Raw genomic sequence first — 22,887 nt, forward strand, 5'->3', positions numbered from 1 at the left:
TACTGCCAAGACAGCCTGGGAATTGGGAAACTGCAGTCACAGCTCTGGAATCCTCAGTGATGCTCCACAGTTGTCAGAAGCACCAAACTCTTCCATGTCTGTCAGTGGGTCCTGTCCACCGCTGAGCCATCTGCAGAGGCTCACAAAACCAATTTCCCTCTCCTGGTTTCTATTAGGTTGATGAAATTCCAAGTGTGAAATTCCAGTTCATAACAGACTTTGCTAAAAGGTTTGTTGCCCTCTGTTTTACAGCTCCTCTTCAGATACTGAAAGGCCACTCTCAGGTCTCCCTGTAGTCTTCTCTTCTCCAGACACAACAGCCCTGTGAGCCTGTCCTCATAGCAGAGGTGTTCCACCCCTTGGATCTTTTTTGTGGCCCTGCTCTGGATGCTCTCCAACAGGTCCATGTCTCTCCTGTGCAAAGGATACCACATCTGGATGCAGTGCTCCAGGTGAGGTCTCACAGTGCAGAGCAGAGGGGCAGGATAACAGATGACTACAGAATGAGAAGAAGCTAAGAGGTGGCATTAATAGCCTGGCAAAGAATGAGATTGGTCACCATTATGATGCGCCGCGAAGGGTCTGAAAAGGAAAGACAAATTATATGTGTTGAAGTTAACGACGATTTTTCACTATCGCCCGAAACAGAAAGGTGAACGCAGACATTCCGACAAGGTCGGAGAACGCGCAGCGCCGACACAGCCCGCTTTGATAAAGGCCCCCCGCTTTGCACGGCGCAAGCTCCGAAATGGCGCTTCCTGCACCGCCCGTCCCGGGACTGAGCGCGGCCAGCAGCAGAGCTCGGGGGCAGCGCCTCGCTGTGCTGACTCACTGCCTGCAGCGGCCGGGGCAAAATTAATCTGCTTCTGCAGAGCTGTTGTACTTTAGAGGAATTTATAATAAATTCCCGCCTGCTTCCCCTGGATGCTTGAAAGCAGTCTTTTCGCTTCCAAAAGGACCTTCAGCGGGCCGGAGGCGCAGTACAGACGCTCACGGGCACCACTGCTGCCGTCGGCTCGCTGGGAACTGGAACCCATAGCGACCGGACTGCCGAAAGGCTGCCGAAAGACGCCCCGCAGCGCCGCCACGGCAGGAGCGGGTGCTCAGCTCACCTCGCGGCGCGGGCGGTGCCGGGGCCGGCCGGCCGGCCTCCCTCCTACTCCCGCCCTCGCACACGCGGAGCGGAGCCGGGGCGGGCCCACGCTGCTCGCTCCCCGCGCCTCCTCCCTCTTTCCCCGCTGCGCTCGGCCCGGCCTCCCGCTCCCGCGTGCGGTAAGTAGCGCCGTGTGCCTGGCGGCGGGCGGAGCTCTGCCCTTCTTCGGCGCCGCCGCCCCGCGGGGCTCCGTGGCGGCCCGTCGCCTCCGCGCGGCTCCCGGCTCCAAGGTGCCGCGGGCCGCGGCCCTGCTCTCTCGCCCGAGCGGCGCCGCCGCCCCGGGCAGCCGCCTGCCGTTTCCGTACCGGTGCCGGGGCCCGGCGCTGCCGCGCGCTCCCACGCCGTCTCCCCGGCCTCGAGCTCCGTGGGGCTCGGCCCCGCTCTGCCGCGTGTGCCCGCGGGCCGCGCCGAGCCGCCTCGCCGGTGGGGGAATGGCGGCCGTCTGGTACCGGCGGGACGTTGGCCGCCGCCGAAGCGCCCCGCGTGACGGGCTGCGCTGTGAGCGACCGCTCCGGGGAGAGAGGCAGTGCTATGGGTGTAGCGGGAGATCCATCTCTATCCCTGCTGAAACTGCTGCTCGGCCGCGCCGGGTGCGGAATCTGGCTTTTATGGAAACACCTGCTCACAAGGGAAGGGGCTGAGGCGGCCGCACGGCTGTCGGGAAGAGGCCAGACCTTTCCTGCCCAGCCCCTGCGGGCATTGCACATCCCTTCCAGTCACGGCCCTCAGAGCACGGCCTTGGCTGCCGTCACGGCAGGACTGTGAGACTGTTGTGAGCAAGGGCAGTGTCCTGCAGCACTGCGACGTCCGTGGCCAACGCTAAGTTCTTGTAACCATTTGCTGTCATTTATTAGCTATTTTACAAACATCAGATTTACCATTACCTCCTTGGCAGGCATTTCAGGGGTTTTCAGTCTGCCTGCTTTGATTTTATTCGCCATGCAGAAGGTCTCAGGAGCCATCTAGAAGCCTTGTCCCCACTGGTGCTTTACAGTCAGGGCTCTGTATATTTAAGAAGATATGGAAAGAATATGGAAATGCTGGTGAATTGCTTCTCTTGGATACAATTACCTTACTTTTAAAGGAGGATTTTATTTGAGGACAAACTGAAATTCAAGCTTCCTGCTTGAAGGTACGTTGCTTTGCGGATAGTTTTACTTTCTTCTGTGTGTTTTGTCACTCTTTGAATCACTTAGTTTATAAGTCTCTGTTTTCTTTTCATCCGTTCTTTTCTTTAGCTTCTTTTTTCAGTCCTTCATTTGAAGCAAAGCATTGCAGGTGTCCATAGGACAAGCATTTTCTATTTACCCTACGTTTATGTCAGCTATAGAGTGAGAAGTCCCAACGAGGAGATGAACTGTGGCTAGCAGTAGCAATCAATTAACAACTCAGCACAGGGTGATTAATGACTTAGTCACGAGCCCTCCTTTAAAAACATCATATTCTTCAAAATTTTTAAAAAAATTTCTTTCCAGTGTTTGGAGAAATAATACAGGACGATGTGCCTTGCTGCCATGTGGGCCCCTTCACAGGCTGTGGGCCCCTCAAGGTGTCCCTGCTCTGGAATGGTGTGCCTTCTTCCAGGAGTGCATCTTCAGCCGTCCCCAGCAGTGTCTCCTTCACATCCTTCCCCATATCCTCACACACCTCCTCTTGTACTTCTATCTGTGCTGTCTGCTCTCTTTCTTCAATATGTATCAGCACTTCTGCAGAGGGGAGTTTTGGTATGTGGTGGGTATCATCCATTATGGAAATAGCTGGAAGCAACTATAACAGCCACAGGGCAGTTGATGATATCCTTGCAACATTAATTTTTTTGTCTGTTTGCTTGTTGGTTTGCTTTGGTAGGTTGTCTTTTGTTTGTTTTTGTTTCTTCCTCCCCACAAACCTTCTCAGAAAATTTTCTTCTGTTGTTCAGGCTTGATGTCTGGGTTCTGCTGACAGAGAGGTGGTGGCTGAAGTTGCCAGTGAAGAATCTGCTCCACCAATGTGAGTAGTCATACTGTGTTCTCATAGATCGTTTCATTTGCTTGTGTTTTGTTTGTCCCACTCATTCAAGGATTTTGTCATCGTTTCCGTGCTACCTTTTGGTCTGAATTATTGCCGTCTTGAGCTCTGTATGGAATTGTGTGTGTTACAGCAGATGACTGTAGAAAAGGGGAAGATGAGGTTTTAGGCTTAGAAAAATCAGGCCATCCTCTCCCAGTCCTTGCAAGGGGAATCAAGCCATCCTCTCTCAAACCTTGCAAGATGAAATCTTGGTAGAGTGAGAAGTATTTGAGAGTAGTACTTTAGCAGAAGATTTGGGAACGGAAAGCTTGATAGGCACTAAGTTACCGTTGACAGCAGAGCCTACATGGACAGGGCTGCAGCTGTGATGGCAAAACTGATGGTAGTAAAGGGATTGTGTAGTGTTCTTCTACAGCCTAATGTGCATGCTGCCTTTGGGTGGATATTAAGTGCCTTTAACAACTCCTTTCTTTCCAAGTCATGTTGTTTCAGCTGTAAAAAACCTTTACTTGGTGTTTTACTTTAAAAAAAAAAAAAAATGCAGAAAATTTATGGTTTTCTTGAACTGTTGCAGGGTGCGCAGTCCTTGGAGTGGTGAAAAGGCCATGTATTGATACTGCTTCTAAGCAAACAAGGAAGTAAGCCATTCTTGCTTCTCAGGGCTTTCTATCCTACACTGTGCCTTAAACATGGAAACTGTAGAAATGAATAACATATCCTTGAAACGTCCTCATTCTGAGGGTGATGCGGCTAATGTGGATGAAGTTAAAAGACAGAAGATCTCAGAGAACTCTAAGACAGGAAGCAACTCTGAGCAGAGTGTTCAGACTGTAATAGAACAACCTGACAAATGTATGCTTGAGGACACGAAGAATGAAATAATTCCCAATGAGGAAGGTGAGGAGCAGGAAGACGAAGAACTAGAGGACAGTGATGAAGATGGAGATCCAGAGAGCTTTGCAGACATGATGAAGCATGGACTGACAGAAAGCGACGTTGGCATAACTAAGTTTGTTAGCTGTCACAAAGGATTTTCTGGAATCTTAAAAGAGAGGTAAGTCTTTGTCTTGTTACGTATGTTAATTCCCCATGTTAACAGCTCTTCTCTGTTTTCCTTTTCTAACACACAGGGTGCAACCAGATTACGTGCTGCCATTTGGGAGGTTCATCACTTTTTTTTGCTGATGCTGAGATTGAAAGAAATGTTTAATTTGGCATTTTTTTGGATTGGTTTTGGTTTATTTTTTCTTTCTTGTCAAATGAGGGGGAAGCTCAGTGTGGATGGAGGTAGATGATTATGCTGATCTTTGCCATTTATCTTACTCTGTGGCAGCAGCATGCAGCATAAAGCTTAATGTGATACAGCTACCTTTCATACCGCTTAGTGCTGATACGAGATGCAATACTGATACTGATACTGAAGCCATCCCTCTCCAGTTCTCTCCTGCTTTTTCCTGACTTTTGTGCTGCAGTAGTTATACATGTGTATTGGCAGATTGTTCAGTAGGCTTTAAAATATATTCTGGTCAGTTGTAATGTCATTTACAAAACATAAAAGGAAACTTTATAACATGGGGTATGGATCTTACATTGTATACTTAATAATATGTTTGAATACTAGTAGCTTTTTTCCCTATGAAAAATCTAGTTTTTAAATTAAACACCTTTGAGTAAAACTGTGAGTGCAAACACAAGAACTCTGAAATGAAAATCATTGTTCTCCTACCTTAGCAAGGCAGTTTTGTTTTGCACCAAGTCCTTGTTTTTAAGTACTAACTTCGTGGTGTCTTAATTATTAGCAGGTAACTATCGCACCTGCTTGGGTATCTGCAAACATCTTTGTTTAATTATCTTAGACTTTTTTGCTTTCTTTTGAACATACAGATCATTTTATATAATAAAATATGTAATATGATATAAAATGAAATGTACTTGTGATGTATTTAATCTTTCCATGCAGCACTGAACAGCTAACATAAGCCTTCTCTGGTGAGCACAGTCTGTGCTGAAATGCCTTTTGGGAAATTTGCCAGTTTTCAGACTGAAGTGGCCAGAGGTGGCTGTGTGGTAGAAATGTTTGTGGACTGACAGTTTCACTTTGATGTCAGTTTATAACACCTATAATTAACTTAATCCCAGCAATTTTATGGTAACCATCACTAGCATGTCTAGACAGCTGCAGATAATGAGGGAGGGTACAGAACACTCGTAAGCAAGGAATTCTGCCAATAACGCTTATGGCTAATAGCATGGCACATGTAGAAACATAGGCTGGAGGGTGCTATAGAAACATTCCCATGATGAAGTATTTTATTAATCTTTTAGTGTTTGTACGTTTATAAACTGAGGATTTTTTTTTTTCTTTCGAAGTGGTTGCTACTTAAAAAGAATGCAGCAAGTGCAACATGAACTGTCTCAACTCCCTTAAAGTTAGGATGTTTCACTGTTGGGCATAGTGACTCAATCCAAAACATTGTGCTCAATGTTTTTGTTGCTGTGACAGAGGATGCAGAGCAGCTTATTTTGGAAGGTGTTCTCTACAGCTGAACGTATGAAATAGAGCTTTATTTGTCCCTCTTTCCTTAAAGAATGGCTAATGTGTTTTGTCCTGCAGTTGTTGGGAGCTACAGTTAACACATGTGTTGAAGTTGTAGCAAGGTAATGGTGTCTTAATTATTAGCAGGTAACTATGGCACCTGCTTGGGTATCTGCAAACATCTTTGTTTAATTACCTTACACTTTTTTGCTTTCTTTTCTTGGTGTATTTTGAGGAGTGGGAATAGGCACAGTTTTATCATAGCTGAAGTTTCTTTTGTGCTCCCTTGAATGGCTTCTACAAACAAATATTTTCTTAGGAAGCACTCTGTGATGTGGGATTTCTTTTTTTAATTACAATTTTTGTGTGCTTTTTTTCCCATCAGGTACTCAGACTTCGTTGTTCACGAAATAGGCAAAGATGGACGTGTGAGCCATTTGGATGACTTCACTGTCCCAGTGGATGATGAGGTAAATTTTGAGGTAAAGGTTTGGTAGCAGCTGAATGAGCAAAAACATGAAGAAAATGAAAATTGTTTTATGTGGGTTATTGGTTGTTTGTTTTTCCCCCTTAAATATGTGTCAGGATCCATCAGAAGAAACATTCACTGTTTTGTCAGATGAAGACAAGAAGCGTTTAGAGGAGCTCCAGCTTCTTAAGAACAAGGAAACTAGTGTGGCCATAGAGGTAAAATGAATAAATAGTATGAAATTTGTGGGGAGGGAATAAGAGTGAGTGGTAATTATGAGCTTTCTAATGCATGTCAGGTATGAGAGCAGCTTGTACGTGATGTTGCAGCAGCTAATGCCGAAATGTTGCTAAGTTAGGATGCAATTGTGTAAGGCATTACAAACACTTAAATTTGTGCACAGGAGTAGTTACTTAGATTTCAGTGGGACACCTGAACTCAAACACATCTTAATTTCTGCGGTGTTAAAATTTTCTTGCAATGTTTTGGTTCTCTGTCTAGTTGTGTTTTATAAGATACTTATTTGAGAAGTATTAAATAAACATTCATCCTGATAAAAAGATCATTTCAAAGGTGAGTATTAAGTAACTTAATAGAAAAGAGGCTAAAAATGGTCTTCTGTAACAAGAAATACAAACAATGTACAAAATAAAACAAAGCTTCATATTTCTGAATAGTCCAATATTCCATATTTTTGAAGAACAGCTGTTGCATTTGTGTTAGATGGTAGAATAGGATTAGGTCTGATAATTTCAAAGAAGCATTAACATATTAAATAATCACAGAATGGTTTGGATTGGAAGGGACCTATAAGATGACCTAGTTCCAACCTCGATGCTGTACAGAGGGATGCCTCCCTCTAGACCAGGTTGCTCACAGCCCCATCCAGCCTGGCCTTGGACACCTCCAGGGCAGGAGCATCTGCAGCCTCACTGGGCAGCCTGTTCCAGTGTCTCACACCCTCACTGTAAAGAATTTCTTCCTAATATCTAGTCTAATTTTGCCCTCTTCTAGATTAAAGCCATTTCCCCTTGTCCTGTTGCTACATGCCCTTATGAAAAGTCCCTTCCCAGCTTCCCTGTAGGCCCCCTTCAGGTGCTGGAAGGCCGCTGTAAGGTCTTTTTGGAGCCTTCTTTTCTCCAGGCTAGGGAATCTTAGGCTAGGTAATTTCCAAGTTATCTTACCTTTTTTTTTTTTTTTTTTTTTTTTTTTTTTTTTTTTTTCTCCCTTCTTTTTCATATAGAAAACCTTACTTTTGCCAGAGTTGTTGCTAGAAGAGGAAATTTTATTAAATACAAAGTTAGGGAATTTGTCTTGAGAATTTTTGGTTTTCTGGGATTTATAGCATTTATTATTTTTAAAACTAATGACTAGGCCAGATTTCTTAAAGTATACCCATTCAGTACTCTGGTGAGATTCAGTAATTGTTTGGTTTTTTTTTTAAGCATGCAAAACTTTAAATCTTGGGGAGTCCTTTTCCTTTTGTGTTATTTGATTTTGTTTGTGCACACCTGTGTTTCAACACAGGTCATTGAAGACACTAAAGAAAAAAGAACAGTTATCCACCAAGCTGTTAAGTCCTTGTTTCCTGGGCTGGAGACTAAAACGGAAGATCGTGATGGAAAAAAATACATTATTGCCTATCATGCTGCTGGGAAAAAAGCATTGGCAAGTGAGTTTCAGTATCACAGCAGTTGGGTGAAGTAAATGCTAAAACTAATCTGAAAATTAAAAAAAAATAAAAAATTGTATCATTAGAAGGTAGTTCACATGGAACGTACATCCTCATGCAGTCTGGCTTGCTGTTTTTTTGCAGCAATACTGTGCATCTAAAATAACTAGAAACATAAAGAGTATCTACTGTTTATTTTTTTTACTCATTTTTCTTTCCAAATCGTTAATCAAGTATAATTATATTAGAAGCAAGAGGATCTTCTGCTATTACAATGGAAAAAGGCAAAGTAGGGGCTTTGTTCTGTGTATTGTTTGAAGCAGACTTCATGAACCTGCCTGGAAATGTACGTGTGCCTTGTGGTTGTAGCTGAAATGCACCGCTGTAATCCTGGCTGTCTGGAAAGTTCATGACGAAATTCTTGGTGACTTGATTAGAGATATTTTGTTTTCTCAGAGTTACTGTTTATATAGACATAAATTATGAGTATTTACTGTGGCCTTTAAGTTAGTTTCAGTTATAAGGCTCCTTCTGCTTTCAAGGCTAATTTTATTTTCAGAGGATTGTCCATACATATTATGGTCACTATTTTGGAGCGATGGCAGTAATGAAAGATTTTCAAAAAGCTGTATTATCCACTTCAGTCTTACCAAATCTTGTTTTATTTATGGGAGATAAATTCATATATTCTGCATTTATTTATTTATGTTTTTTTAATGTTACTAGTTCTTTGCTTCTCCTGTAAGTTGAGAGAATTGTCTAAATGCCATTTTGACACTTCATTATTATTCAGATACTTAACTATTATTAAGATTCAATTTAAACTGCTTGATTACTATTTCATTTCAAACTTTTACAAGTGATACAATCTGTAAACCTAGCCCTTTCATTTTAAAGATGAAGGAGGTGGAGAAAGCAAAAGACAAGGAAATAGGATAATTTAAAATTTGAAGTAAGACTATCTCCACATTCAATTTAGTTATTACTTCTAAGGCTTTTATTAAAGAATGAAACAGGAATTTTATTAAGGAATATAACGAATGTTGTACGTTTATTGGCACAAATTATAACATGTTGCATATCTTGTTTAATCATTTAGAAAACGTGTATTTGCATGCACTGTGCATGGATATGTATACTTACCAACACAGAATTCTCCTCAACCAGTTTTATTCTCTGTCAGTTTGTAATGTTTTTACCTTCACCTTTCCCTTCTGCTTGCATATTTTCTTTAACCATTGTTACAGTTGAGTTTGTTTATTCAGCCAGTCTGATTTGACAAATACTGTATAGAAGATTTCAGGTATTTGGAATACACTGAAGAGAACTTAGCAATGTATCTGTAGGATTAAAATGTGATCTGGAGCACCATCTTGTGAGGCAGAGGAGCATCATCTATTTAAACTTGGCCTTTTAAGTTGTGATGCTGCAGCCACCTGTGCAAGTTGGTGGAGATGAGTGCAGTTTTGGTGGGTGTGTGTAAGTGCTAATGAATGCGAGTTCTGGCTGCCAGTTGCTTTTAGTCAGGATTATGTCTTCCATGCTTATGTAGCCACCAACACTTCTCAGTCCTGTGTGGGCTCCCCAGGCAAGAAACTCTTCAGAAATGTGCAGTAATTAGCTGAGAGGTATCTGATTATTTTTGTTCATAATGTAAGCAGATAGCAAAAATGGCTTCCTAAAATCTTAAAATTAGAAGATACTTTGTGTCTATAGTAAGTTCACACCCCAGATACTTTAGGTTGTCAGTAAATTGCTGTTTCATCATTGTCCACAAAGAAAGTTTGTTGTGTCTCTGATTGAAGCTTTCCATATGTTCACCGTTTGCCTCTGCACGATTCCATTGCATAACTGTCGAAATTGCTGTCATCCACCACCTAACTGTTGGATGCTCTAAAGCATAAACAATCCCATAACCATAAACCTGCATGTTCACCTTTAAAAACCCTTTGACAGTCTAAAAATTAAATGCTACTCTTTTGTGCTCTTTATGCTATGCATTGGGACAGAGGTCAGAACTGCAACAGGTAAGAGATGTTGACATTTCATGCTAACAAAATGAAATGCCAACCATTATGACCTCCTAAATTGTGATAAGACTGGCCAAACTAGTTACAGTTCTAAAACAAAACCCCAAACAATCTACACACAAGTAGTGTTTAAAATTCCCAAAAGCAGGCAAGAATTGGGCTTGTGCTACAGCTTTCTTTGCTAGTGCAGGATAGTCAGTAACCGTTCAGTGCAGAAAAGGTGTCTGCCAATGAGAAGTGATGCTGAATGATCAGGGTTGATGATGAAATCTATTGTAAATTTCCCTTGGATTTCATTAAGCCTAAATTTTACCCTTGAGCCTTCTGTTTCAGAACGCAATTTCCAGATTTATACAACTTCATGTATCATACACTCTGATCTTAACAAACTGCTTCTAGCCTTTAAGTTGCAGAAAAAGATTTGGAAGAAGGCTTAGAAATATGATTTTATTGTGAAATATGTAATGTGACTCTGGAAAATAGCAATCAGGAATGCAGGCTGCCCCCCCAGCCCCATCTACCTGATTGAATACCCTGACATACTGAGTGAGGAATGGTTAAACATTGGGATTATAGCTGCAGCCTTCCAGTGCTCAGTGTGATGGGCAGTGTGGGGACAGGCACACTGTGGCTGTCGTGCCCGGAGCTGGGGAGTCTCTTGGTGCATTGTGTAGAGAGCTGATGATTTAGTTCTGAGAGGGGTTCCTTTCTTGGAGGGTGTGACAATGACTGTGTGCAAGATGGATTGGTTAAATAAGAACTGTTTTGGATGGAGAAGACTTTCCTTGTGAATTGCTGTTTTCCTCTCTTCTGTTTTATTAATGATTTCTTGATGGAGGTATCTTGCTCTTCAAGCTGAATGCAAGATTTTGCTGAGGAAGACAAGAAGAGCTGTCCTTTAGTGAAAAGTTTAATGAAGCTTAAGCATATTTACTGTCTGCATATAAATAATAATAATGAATAATACTGTAGTCTTCTTACAAACAGTGCTCCAGTGGTCCTCATCTGTTAGTTAGAGCAGACACTAGTTGAAATTTAGAGTGGTTTTTACTTTACTAGCTGGAAGTCAGTGTAATGATAAAGGTTTTGAAGAGCTTAATCAAATCAGATGGCAGTCAAGTGACATGGGGATCTTTTTTAGCTAGCTTTGTGACAACTCACCATTTTGTACACACTGAGTGCATTTTTCAGTGTGCTTTGTGGCTCTTACTGTCAATATTTAATTTTTCTTTTTTTTTTTTTTCTAAAGCAGATGGAAATAATCAGAAACTGACAATTGTGTATTTGTTTTAAATGAAGCTTCAATGGCAACCATATTCACTGAAACAATTAAAAAGAGACGCTTTTAACATTCTAACCTTTTGTTTTTAAAGATCCAAGAAAACACTCTTGGCCAAAATCCAGAGGAAGCTACTGCCATTTTGTACTGTACAAGGAGAACAAGGATACTATGGATGCCATTAATGTCCTATCAAAATTTTTAAGGTAAGGCTGTTGTTTCTGTCAACTTGTCCCGCATACAGATTTCCCTCTGCCTGTTCCATGTTAATGTGATGCCTCAGGGTAATGTAAGAGCAACACAAGTGGTTACTGTTGCCTAATCTTTAGCCAAGTTTTTTTTTCTTTAAAAAAAAAAAAAAGTTGTTTTTTAGGATATCAAATATAAAACTTCGAGTCTCAGAAGGAGAGAGCCAAGTGATTTCAAGTAATTTAAAAGACTGTATCCTGTTATTTCATTGGCAGAAGTCTGTAATTCAGGTGGGCTGATTGGAGAAAGGTGAGGCAGCCCATAGCCTCAATGAAAATAACATAAATGAAAAGCTATTTGTTTCAAGTGTGTGCATATGTATGACAGTATGTTGTGATACATACTGTTGTGATGATATGTTAATTTGTTCCTAAACACTGACTGATAATCTGTAGTTCTGTGTGTTAATTTCTCCAGGCAAACACAGTCTGAGTTCCTTTCACCCCATCAGGTGCAGCAACAAAAGGATTTGTGAAAGGCATGATGTGAATATAATCAATTACAGATAAAAGATTATCTGTAAATTGGGTCAATTCAGTGATCTATTGCCTGCTTCTCTTCATTGTTTCTGTCCCACAGTACATATCTGTGCTTCTAACTCTATTGCACACCATATTAGTGTTTCTGTATGAGAAGAGACTGCTGGGGGTGTAGTTTGATGGAAATAGGTATGTAGTGGCAATCTTGATACCATCTGGTGCCCATTGAAGGAATAACTGGAAACACAGGAAAGGAAAGGAAATTTTCTTTTTGAGGATAGAAATGGAAAAAACTTTAACTTCCCATATTCTCACATAATATGCAGGCATGTTATTCAAGCAGACATGCTAATTGAAGTTTAAGGGAGAAATGAATGTCTTGTGAATTGTTTTATTATTATTATTTTTTTTGTAGTGATTACTGCACCTTTGTGAACTGAGTGCATTTGTGTAAGGAAGTATTTGAAGGCTTGTAGTTTGAAAGCATAGTTGTGCTAGAAGTGAATTGCTCCGGAAGGTTTCCTTGTGTTTTACATGTTTAGAGATAGCTTAGATAATGCCACACACATTCAGGAGTGTCAAATTTTCTTTCCCAGAACTAGGCTACATTGACATATATATATGTGTATGTTCTGCTTTTAATGTAAAATTCATATTTTTCGTATAAAATAATATCACTAGGTAATTATGCTGAAAATTATGTCAAATCTGTCTCTGCTTTCGTAGTTTTAATCTATTTCATTATTGTCTTTAAGAGTGAAGCCAAACATATTTTCTTACATGGGAACTAAAGATAAAAGGGCTATAACAGTTCAAGAAATTGCTGTTCTTAGGTAAGTAAAAATACACTGGAGTGTTTGCATTCCTACCACAGAAACTTTACTACCTTGCTATAATGCTTACTCAGTAGGCATGTCATGAGTGGCAGATTCATGTCCTGATCTTGCTGAGTACCGGAGCCACGCATTAATAAAAATACTGTAATCCCTCTTTTTATTCTATGGTGATTGCTGATATTTTCCATCAGTGGTGTCCTGAGTCAGAGGGTAGGCACATGTGAATGCGTGTATCTGGATGAAGTAGTGGCCCAACTTGCCTCTGTGTGCTCCCACACTACATGACCCTCTGCAGCACAGCAAAGCAGAATGACACGATGGAAATCCTGTTTCATTTCCATCCTGGCCTTTGTTTCCCCTTCCTCTGTTTGGAATCCTGTTTCCTTTCTCACTGAACTTTCTGAACAGCTCTAACCACTGCCTTTCCCATCTCTGAGTAGCCAGAAGGGTAAGAAAAAGACAAGAAATTTTTCCTGCCTTAATCTGCTCCCATAATAAAATTTACTGTGGCATGATCTAAGATAAATACATGGTTTGTAGGCACTTGAAATTACTGCTACATCAGTAACTAAGATGCCTCACAGCCATGGATTACAGTATCTGTTTAGCCGCTGTAGTATTCTGCCCCTGTTGCTTTTTTCAGTTCTTTGAAAACCGTTCTCCTCAAGTGGAGCAATTCTGAGGTCTAAAAGCCAGGAACTTGATCAAGTCCTTCTTAAAAGGAAGGCATTCACTGCTTAATTGTTGGTAGTTTTTCTCCCAGTGTTTTGCATGTATAAAGGGAATTAGTGATTTGTGAATCAGGTAAGAAGCCCCAGATTTTAATTTCTGATTACAAGTTTATCAGTTGATGGGCAGTTAACTGAACTTGTGGTTTAGCCATCTTGAGTGTTGTTCAGTTTTTTTTCTAACACTGTATCCAATAGCTCAGCCTGTTGTAAGCATTGACAGCCTACTAGGGAGGAACCTGCTGATTCTGGTAGTGTTCAGTAGCATTCAGTACCAGACTCTCCTGTAGAGCACTAAAGAGAGGTGGAGTAGGGAAGGAGAGCTTACTGACCATCGGCCCACTCTGAGCCGAGTACACTGTCCAGACTGTTTGATAAACTTCTCTGTTTTGGTGTAAGTTTTAGTGGAAGTGTCAAAGAGCCAGCTCTGTGATGCAAAAAACAGGACATATTTCTCAAAATGCTGGTGAGAAAACTCAGTGACAGGTTTGACTTCATGCTCTTTCATTTCCACTAAGCTTACACAGTATCCAGTTACTGAAGTGTTTAAGATCGTGCTGTCCTGAGTACGCTCACAAGTGTGAAGAAGAGTTACACCTGTGGCGTAGGGTGTGTTATACTTCAGTATTACAACTTTGATTTCTTGAGGGCATGCACTAACATAAACATGAAGACAGCATGAACGGTTTTGTCGCAGTGTATGTTTTGTTGTGAATAACCAGGTCTTTGGAATTTTCTTCTAAATGCTACATAAAAATACTTTGAATAGAAGAGCAGAAGAGTGGTGAAACACAACTCGCTGCTTTTGTTTCGAAATGATGGCATTTTTATATTTATTTAACTTACCTGCTTTTCTAAACAGAGGATGGTCACTGTTGGTCTGTTTCTTTTTTTTAGAATCACTGCACAAAGACTTGCTCATTTGAATAAATGCTTGATGAACTTTAAATTAGGAAATTTCAGTTATAAGAATCATCCACTGAAATTAGGAGAACTGCAAGGGAACCATTTCACTGTTGTTCTCAGGTAATTGTTTTCCCCTCAAACAGGACAGGGACAGCAGTCATCTGGTTTTACAGCAGAGAAGAAAGGTCCCATTGGGATGGAAGTTATTGAACTTGATGAGTGTTGGATAATGTTAATGTTGAGCTTTATTATTTTGGGGACCTTAAAATACTGTAAGCCCTTCGAAAAGGTTAAGAAAAGTTATAGACAGGTTTTTTTTGTTTGTTTGTTTAATGCTAGAAATATAACAGGAACTGATGACCAGATAGAGCAAGCAATGAACTCTCTCAGGGAAATTGGATTCATTAACTACTATGGAATGCAAAGATTTGGAACCACAGCTGTTCCTACATATCAGATTGGCAGGTATGTGTTGTTTTCATCCTCTTTTTTTTTTTTTTTTTTTCCCCCTCTTAATCTCTATAACTTTTAATTTATTTATTTCTTGGAAGGCTTTCCTATCCTACTGCATATGCTAGTTTTAATTTTAGGTTCATGAAGGAACTTGTTTTGAACTTGCTTCAGCAGGTGTCCTGCATAATGCCAATATTGCATAAACACAGTACTTACTTTGTTTAAATTTACTAAATTTTAAGATGTATTTAGTAAATTCTTATACACTTTCCTGTTTGGATCTTAGAGCTATTCTACAGAACAACTGGAATGAAGTAATGGATTTGATACTAAAACCACGACCAGGAGGTAAGGACTGAGAAATACATGAAGTGTTCTTTTCCCTCCTCCCCAGAGAATTGTACTTTGAGGAGTAACCACTTCTAGATTCTGATTCTTTTCATTTGAAAGGGCATTCGGGAGACAACTTTGCACAGCTTCTGAAATTTAAACATCAGCCCATTTAGCAAGTGAGATGGAGTTCTCAGCCTTTCTGTTTCTTTTGGCTTACTGTGCAGTGCATGTGAAAAGGGATCTGAATACTAATACACACTCTGTTTGGACTGCACTTGGAGCACTCCAATCTCCACTCCAATCTCAGGCATTCTGTGATTCTGCAGTTACTGTGACTGAAATGCTACTTTTTCAACTCTTTTAATAAAAGAATAGATGGATTTTTGTGTGTGGCTAAATTATTTTTATTTTGCATCCTTGTTCTAGCTGAGAAGGGATACTTAGTAAAATGCAGAGAAGAATGGGCAAAGACAAAAGATCCAGCAGCAGCTCTCAAAAAACTACCTGTAAAAAGGTGCGTGGAAGGACAGCTTCTACGTGGACTGTTAAAGTATGGAATGAAGAACATAATCTCTGCATTTGGCATAGTGAGTGTAAAAGTGCTGTGGGGCATTTACTGGAATAAACATATTCTTTTTATGGTATCACAGTGAATTTGAAATACACTCATCAGGCTTCTGTTAGTCTAAACTTGTGTAAAATCTTTGCTTTTATCCTACCTTTTTTGCTTGAACTGCTGCTGCATAGTAATGTGCAACATCTGTAATTAGTGTATGCATAATGAGCTCTCCCATTTATACCACAGTTAGTTAAGTTGGAAGCCATACAGTTATGTTTAGTAGCTGTGTATAGTATGGATCTGAGAATGGTGCAGAAGAGTTTTTCCTGTTGGTTTAAAAGCATAAATCAAACTGACAGTGTGCTAACGAGGCAGCACTGTATAGACGTGGTGGATTCACAGTCACTTTTAAGTACTGTAATTAAGATGAAGTCTTTGGAGAAAATATCTTGTAACCAGCAAATTATTGGGCCCAGCATAGGAGCTGAGAATTAATTTTTTGTTTATGATGAGGATAATTAGGCTAACACTGTGCTTTAACATCTGCAAAGTTTACTTAAGCATTTCAGGAGCTTGAATATGAATGCAGTGTTTTATAACAGCTTCGTTTCTTTGAGCTGTTCAATTTAAAAAAAAAAAAAAAAAGATGTAGCATCTCATTTTTAATTTTAACACTTTTTGTGTGTGTGTATGGATTCCCTATGGACAAAAGCATTACTTCTTTATATACCCTTTTTCCAAATCGCAGATAAGTTTTTTAAACAGTCTGTATACCAATAAATTGTTTTGCTAGGTCTGCTGCTGGAGAAGGTAATGCTTCAAACATAGGCATTTTGGGCTATGATTGAGAGAAAGTCCTAAAAGTACATATTTCTAATTTTTCACTTTTTTTTAACCTCCAGATACCAAGGAATAATCGTTTAATGTATATTCATAGCTACCAGAGTTATGTGTGGAACAATATGGTGAGCAAGAGAATAGAAGAATATGGGCTTAAAGCTGTACCAGGAGATCTCACACTTAAAGGAGGTAAAGGAGGATGTTGTGAATGCTTTAGTCACAGGAAATTACATTGGAATTTACAATGGTAAATGTGTTCAAGCCTGGACTCGTATAAGAACGTTGTGGAACTGTTGGAGCAGGTCCAGAGGAGGGCCACAGAGCTGCTTGAAGGGCTGCAACACTTCTCCAATGAAGAAGGGTTGGGGAAATTGAGCTTGTTTAGTTTGGAGAAGGCTGTGGGAAGACCTCACTGCGGCCTTCCAGTACTTGAAAGGTGCTTAAAAGCAGAAGGGGGGATGGACTTTTACACAGTCTGATAGCAATAGGACAAGGAGGAATGGCTTTAAACCAAAAGATGGTAGATCTAGGTTAGGTATTAGGGAGAAATTTCTTACTCAGAGGGTAGTGAGGTGCTAGAACAGGTTGCCCAGTGAGACTCTGGATGCCCTATCTCAAGGCATTCAGGACCTGGCTGGATGAGATCATGAGCAGCCTGACCTACTGCTTGGTGACCCTGCTCGTGGCAAGGAGGTTAGAACTAGGTGGTCTTTAGGGTCCCCTCCAACCCAAGTCATTCTATGACAGCATCTAGTAAAGCAGAGACTCAGTCAAAGCTTTGTTTACCTGGATTTTTCACTGGCATTTTGATGCAATGAGAACCTACCTGCTGTAGGGAACCTGCTTTGGCAGGGGGGTTGGACTCGATGATCTCTGGAGGTCCCTTCCAACCCCTACAATTCTGTGATTCTGTGATACGTAGTATTTCTCCTTCATGTAAACCAGATGTCTGGCTAGGAGACATCACCTAGCAGTCTTTATATTATTCAGCTTTAAAAGTCCTTGGAAACTGGGCTGTGATTCTGCTTATAACAGCCTTGAAAACTTATTTCTTTTCTTGGAAATGTCTATTAAGTGGAGATTAAAACACAATGGTTACCCTCCCCAAAGTAGGCTTGTTTCAATCAAATGATTCATTGTAAATTTGGCTAATGTAGCTGTAACTAGAATCTCTTCTCCTTTTCTGTCCTGACTGTAGCCACAGCTGTACACATTGAAGAAGGAGATGTTCATAACTACACCATTCATGATGTAGTGATGCCATTACCTGGATTTGATGTTATTTATCCAAAGCATAAAAGTAAGTCTGCTAACTTACACAATAAATGTGAAACTACATCTGCTTTAAGATAGCTCTTAAAAGGAAGATGAGATCTATGCAGCCTTCCTGACTGTCAAAAATTGACTGTTTCAGAGCTGTTCTCTAGTAGTAGATATGCTACTGTCAGCCTCTCCCACTTTGGTAATAGCTTACATGGTAATTTGTTTCATTTAATATAAATCTTTTTCATATTTCAGTTTAACAAATAGCTTTTCCTGAAGATTGCTACTGAGGCAAAATGATTTATTGTGGCACAAGGAAAAAAAAGTAGTGAAAAGCTCATTAAGGAGTATATGCATTTGGTTTTTTAAAATTAGGAAACAAGCCAAACTTACAGAATATGTAACTCAAAAACATGAAATTGGGAAGAAAAGAAAGATATTGTTTAATTAAATGTTAACATGTTTTCATCTTTCATATCTTGTATAGAAAGTGTGTTATATCAAAATTGTTTTTAATTGAATAAATTCAGCAATCCATTTGGAAAACTGTGTTGTTGTTACTAAGAGGTAGTCATAGAATCATTTCTGTGATTGATTTCTATGATCTCAGAGGCCATCTGGCACTCAGGCCAACTTCAGGGCTTTGATCTGTCAGGGCTGAATTTTCCAAGGGCAAATAGTGTCTCAGGTCTCTGAATCTTCTCTAAGCTAAAGAAGACCTGTTCTTTCAGATTCTCCATACAAGATATGTGCTACAGCTCTTGGCCATTGGAGTATCTCTTAGTTAGACTCATTCTAGTTCATTAGAACCTACTTTGTACTCATACCTGCAACTGGACACACTGTTCCAAGTAAAAATAAAAGCCCAGTAAGGGGCACTAACTGTTTTTCTTGATACAGCTACAGGCTACATTTCTGTTGACACAGTCTAGCATGCCATTAGATTTTTTTGCTGCTGGTTTCCTTTCCACTGGGACTTTCAAATAACTGTCAATTAAAGTTGCTGTCTAGCCTTTCATCATCACAAGGAGTTAAGTGTTCCTAGATGCTCTCATGGGGTGCACTGAAAAGAGCGTGGCCAACAAGTGGAGGAAGGTGATCCTCCCCTCTGATCTGCCCTGGTGAGGCCACAGCTGGACTAGTTTCCTGCTCTGGGCTACACAGTTCAAAAAATACAGGAATCTCCTAGAAGGAGTTCAGCATACAGCCACAAAGATGATTAAGGGCCTGAAGCATCTCCTGTATGAGGAAGGGCTGAGTAACCTGGGTCAGTCTAAGGAGAGGACTGAGGGGAGATCTGGTTAATGTTTATAGATATCTAAAAGGAGGTGAGAGGCAAACGCATGAGGCCAGGCTCTTCTCGGTGGTGTGTTGTGATAGGACAGGAGCAATGGCCTAAAACTTGGAGCACAGGAAGTTCCATAGAAACACGCAGAAGAACACAGAGTGACAGAGCACTGGGACAGGCTGCCCAGAGAGGTGTGGAGTCTCCTATGGAGATATTCAAGACCTGTCTGGATGCCGACCCAAGTGACCTACTGGTAGGGTACCTGCTTTAGCAGGAAGGTTGGACTTGGTGATCTTTTGAGGTCTCTTCTAACCCCTACAATTCTATGATTCTGTGATACAAGGACATTTCCTTAACAAATTTCATAAGTTCCTCTTGGCTCAATCATCTAGCCTCTGCCTGGGTCCTTCTGAGTGGCAGTCCTGGCCTAGAGTGTGCTGACTGCTCCCTTAGCTTGATCTTGTCCACAGACATGGCGGAGGATGAATTTCAGCTCCTTCTTCCTACAAGAAGGCTAACTTATTGATTCAGATTTCTCTGGTTATGCTGGTAATTGTGCTGTAATCAAGAGTATTTCAGCTGCAATGGATTCTTACGTTTCCACTGCCACCCCATCTTTCCCAGGTGTATATACACACACCATTACTAGGGGATATGAGATTATAGTAGTTACTCATTGCTTTGGCAGTGTTAGAGCTACTTAATGGTACCTTTTGCTAAGTTCTTCAGATGGCTTTCCTAACTCTTTTCAGTCTGTGCTTTTTCAAAGACAGAACAAGCAGTAGTTTGGCCTTTCTTTTTAAAACTTCATATATCTGAGATCAGTTTTCTGAAGTGTAGATAATTGAAAACTGTATATGAGATGCTAGTGAAATGTCAGTAAATCATTTTCTGAGTTTTGTTTTCAGCTTCAATTTTTATTTGTTAAGAAAGATTCTTTTTTGGTTATTTGCCTCTGTTAATCAGTTTGTATAAGAAAATAGTTAATAAAGTTTTTACTAAATAAGTTTACATTTTTGCTTAACTTTTAACCCATATACACTGACAACTATTAAAATGCACATAAAGGAAGGAGTGCTCTATGAAAATGGCCCATTTCAATCAGCCACTCTACAATCTCTGATTAAATATCTTCTCTTCCAGTTGGAGACGCCTACAAGGAAATGCTAGTAGCTGACAATCTTGACATCAACAACATGAGGCATAAAATCAGAGACTATTCACTTTCTGGGGCGTACAGAAAGATTATCATTCGACCTCAGAATGTCAGTTGGTAAGTAGGAGGACAAAGGAACTTGGATGTGAATAGAGTAATATGAGGGCTGACTAAGAACCATTAGATTGACCTACAGCATACACATGCAGAACAAAATATAGGTAGGGAGAAATCTTTGTGCATTTTTTTTCCCACTTTTTCACACAGTTGAATCATAGTATTATTTCTTCACTGGTCCTCTGGTTTTGTAATGTATTGGTGTCAAGACATCTGTCTAGTTGCTACCTTCCTTTGCAAGGGCTTGCCTAAACACTCCGTAATTACTCAGGTTGATGGTGAAAGCATGATAGATAATATTCAAAACAGTTATTTTTTGTAATCCTGAGATGGGAAAGTTGGTCTCCAATTAACGGTGTCAATCAGAAAGATTTCTATCATGTAAATGTACAAGATCACTGCTATTAGTGGCACCACCTGGCTGTCACATAGCAACTGAATAAATACCTTTTAAACAGGTGACTGTACAAATGTACAAAGAAACATCACTATTACATTGGAAAAAAATATAGAAGGTTTGAAAGGGAGATAAAATTCAAATATTTGAATTTTACTTTAATTATTACTGATATTTAAAGCTTACCTTTTTCCTAGTTACTTTTTCAGCCTAGTCAGTGCATATTGAATAGTCTTTATTATATGAATACATTGAAAATGCTTAAGAACCTGTTCTAAAGGTTTAGAGAGGTTCCTTCAAAATGAAAAGAAAAAAAGCCTTCGAGTATTCTCAGAGTTGACAACATTCTTCCCATAATTTCATAAACTACTTCTTGTATAGCTGGAAATCCTGATATTCCATGGGAGGAAAGAGATGAATTATGCAAAGAAATGTATCACTAGTTCATTATTTTATAATCCACTTGTAAACAGAGGCAAGTTTTGTACTGAAAGCTTTACCAGTTACGGCAAGATAAACAGCATCTTACCTAATTTAATAGACAGTAATTCCATCTCAATTGTATTATTGTAACTGCTGAATTAGAATAATAATAATAAATCCTATGTATGTTACGTAGGGAAGTTGTTGCATATGATGATCCTAGAATCCCATTATTTACTACGGATTTGGATAAGCTGGAAGGAAAACCTTTACCAGATCTTCCTACAGGTAAATTGGTGTATTTGCTGATCTTTGCAAAACTGAAGGTTGATCTGTCTGTTGCTTTAAACTGCTACCTGCTGAAAGCTCTTTAAAAGAGCATCACTGAACAAGACTGCTAAACAGTGGTACTGAAAATATCGAAATGAGGAGTGTAAGTAAGGACCCTTATTTCTCAAGAGCATGCGCAATCTGTATCAGTTGCTACATGTTCTCACAGACATCTGTACAATCAAATAAACATCCCACAATAAATCTCTATGGAATGTGTAAAGAAAAATTGGAAGTGAGCTACAACTTATTGCTATGTTTGAGTGTTTATCTGTGCTGAGCATAACAGACCACTCAGATACTTAACAGAATTCAATGTAAATCTTCCAAGTAACTTTGGTCACAAAGTCTTTCAACAGTAGTTTCCAGACCAAAAAAGAACAGCGGATAGGAATTCAGTCTGACAAAACTGTCCCTCTAATTTTTTATGAACACTTAGAATATCACTTCCTGCTGAAAGAAAATGTTAAATAGAAGATGGTTTACAAAATTCTGCTTTGCGCTATGGACTGTAGACTGGGGTGTGGTGGTAAAGGCTGTAGTATGGGATCAGGGATGATCAGGGATGGTGGTGGAAAACTTTAGTCCAGTTTGGATGGCCCTCAGAATAAACATTACTTATGTTCTTTATTTTTGTTTTCTCTCTCCTCTGATGATAGATGGTAAATTCCGGGCACTGAAGATGGAGTTCTCCCTTCCTCCTTCCACTTACGCTACTATGGCAATTCGAGAAGTTTTGAAAATGGACACAAGCATAAAAAACCAAACGCAGCTGAACACCACCTGGTTACGCTGAGCGAACTGCTGGCACGGCCTAGATTTTAACATGCACAACGTTTTTTCCTACTTACGTTCTGTACAAATCTTTAAAGGGTGATAGTAAGAGATTTGTATTTTTTTAAGTTTTTATTAGTGCATTTAAATTAAGTAGTTATTAGCAAGATGCTGGTTGTAATGTAATACAAGCCTTAGTGATTGGTGCTTTTTAATGAATGGACCATGAGGTTGCTTGAGCTGTGTTGCTGCATCTCTGAGAAGCAGGCTTATAGCTTCTGACCTGGACAGATGTTCATCTTGCTCTTCTTCAGTGAGCAGTGGATGTTTTGATCAATTCAGCACACCTTGAAGTCTCTGTATTAAGGTACAGATTTAAGAGAATTAGTTAGAGCTGAATGAAGGTACTGATGGCTGTTTGCTTCCACGAAGCTGCTGCAGTCAGCCAGGCTGTGGCTACGTGCTGTCACAAGGCACAGCTGTTTTAATTAGCCAAGGTCTTCTGGGGAAAACGAGTGTAGTTTCAGCTTTGCCACTACCTGCGCCAAGAAAAGGTGCTGGGAATACGTTAACCAACAAGAACGGTGTGTCAGGCCGTAGCGCCTCG

The 22,887-nt window shown here is 40.2% G+C and overlaps 1 protein-coding gene across 2 annotated transcripts; it reads left to right on the forward strand.

The window, feature by feature from the left end:
- Positions 1-1,162: 1,162 nt before the first annotated feature.
- On the forward strand, positions 1,163-22,519 carry PUS7 (pseudouridine synthase 7). 2 transcript variants are annotated; one of them, XM_048934089.1, is made up of 18 exons: positions 1,163-1,272; positions 2,049-2,285; positions 3,072-3,142; positions 3,738-4,217; positions 6,085-6,169; positions 6,285-6,386; positions 7,696-7,840; positions 11,244-11,355; positions 12,633-12,710; positions 14,339-14,467; positions 14,687-14,812; positions 15,087-15,148; positions 15,560-15,720; positions 16,595-16,721; positions 17,731-17,832; positions 20,227-20,356; positions 21,373-21,464; positions 22,166-22,519. In XM_048934089.1, the coding sequence occupies exons 4-18, from the start codon at positions 3,853-3,855 to the stop codon at positions 22,300-22,302; spliced, it is 1,953 nt and encodes a 650-aa protein (XP_048790046.1). In that variant the 5' UTR covers positions 1,163-1,272; positions 2,049-2,285; positions 3,072-3,142; positions 3,738-3,852; the 3' UTR covers positions 22,303-22,519. The 2 variants fall into 2 exon arrangements, with proteins under 2 accessions (XP_048790046.1, XP_048790047.1); XM_048934090.1 differs by having other exon boundaries at positions 1,183-1,272; positions 2,099-2,285.
- Positions 22,520-22,887: the final 368 nt, after the last annotated feature.

The sequence above is a fragment of the Lagopus muta genome, chromosome 1 (genome assembly GCF_023343835.1).
Source record: "Lagopus muta isolate bLagMut1 chromosome 1, bLagMut1 primary, whole genome shotgun sequence".
NCBI lineage: Eukaryota > Metazoa > Chordata > Aves > Galliformes > Phasianidae > Lagopus > Lagopus muta.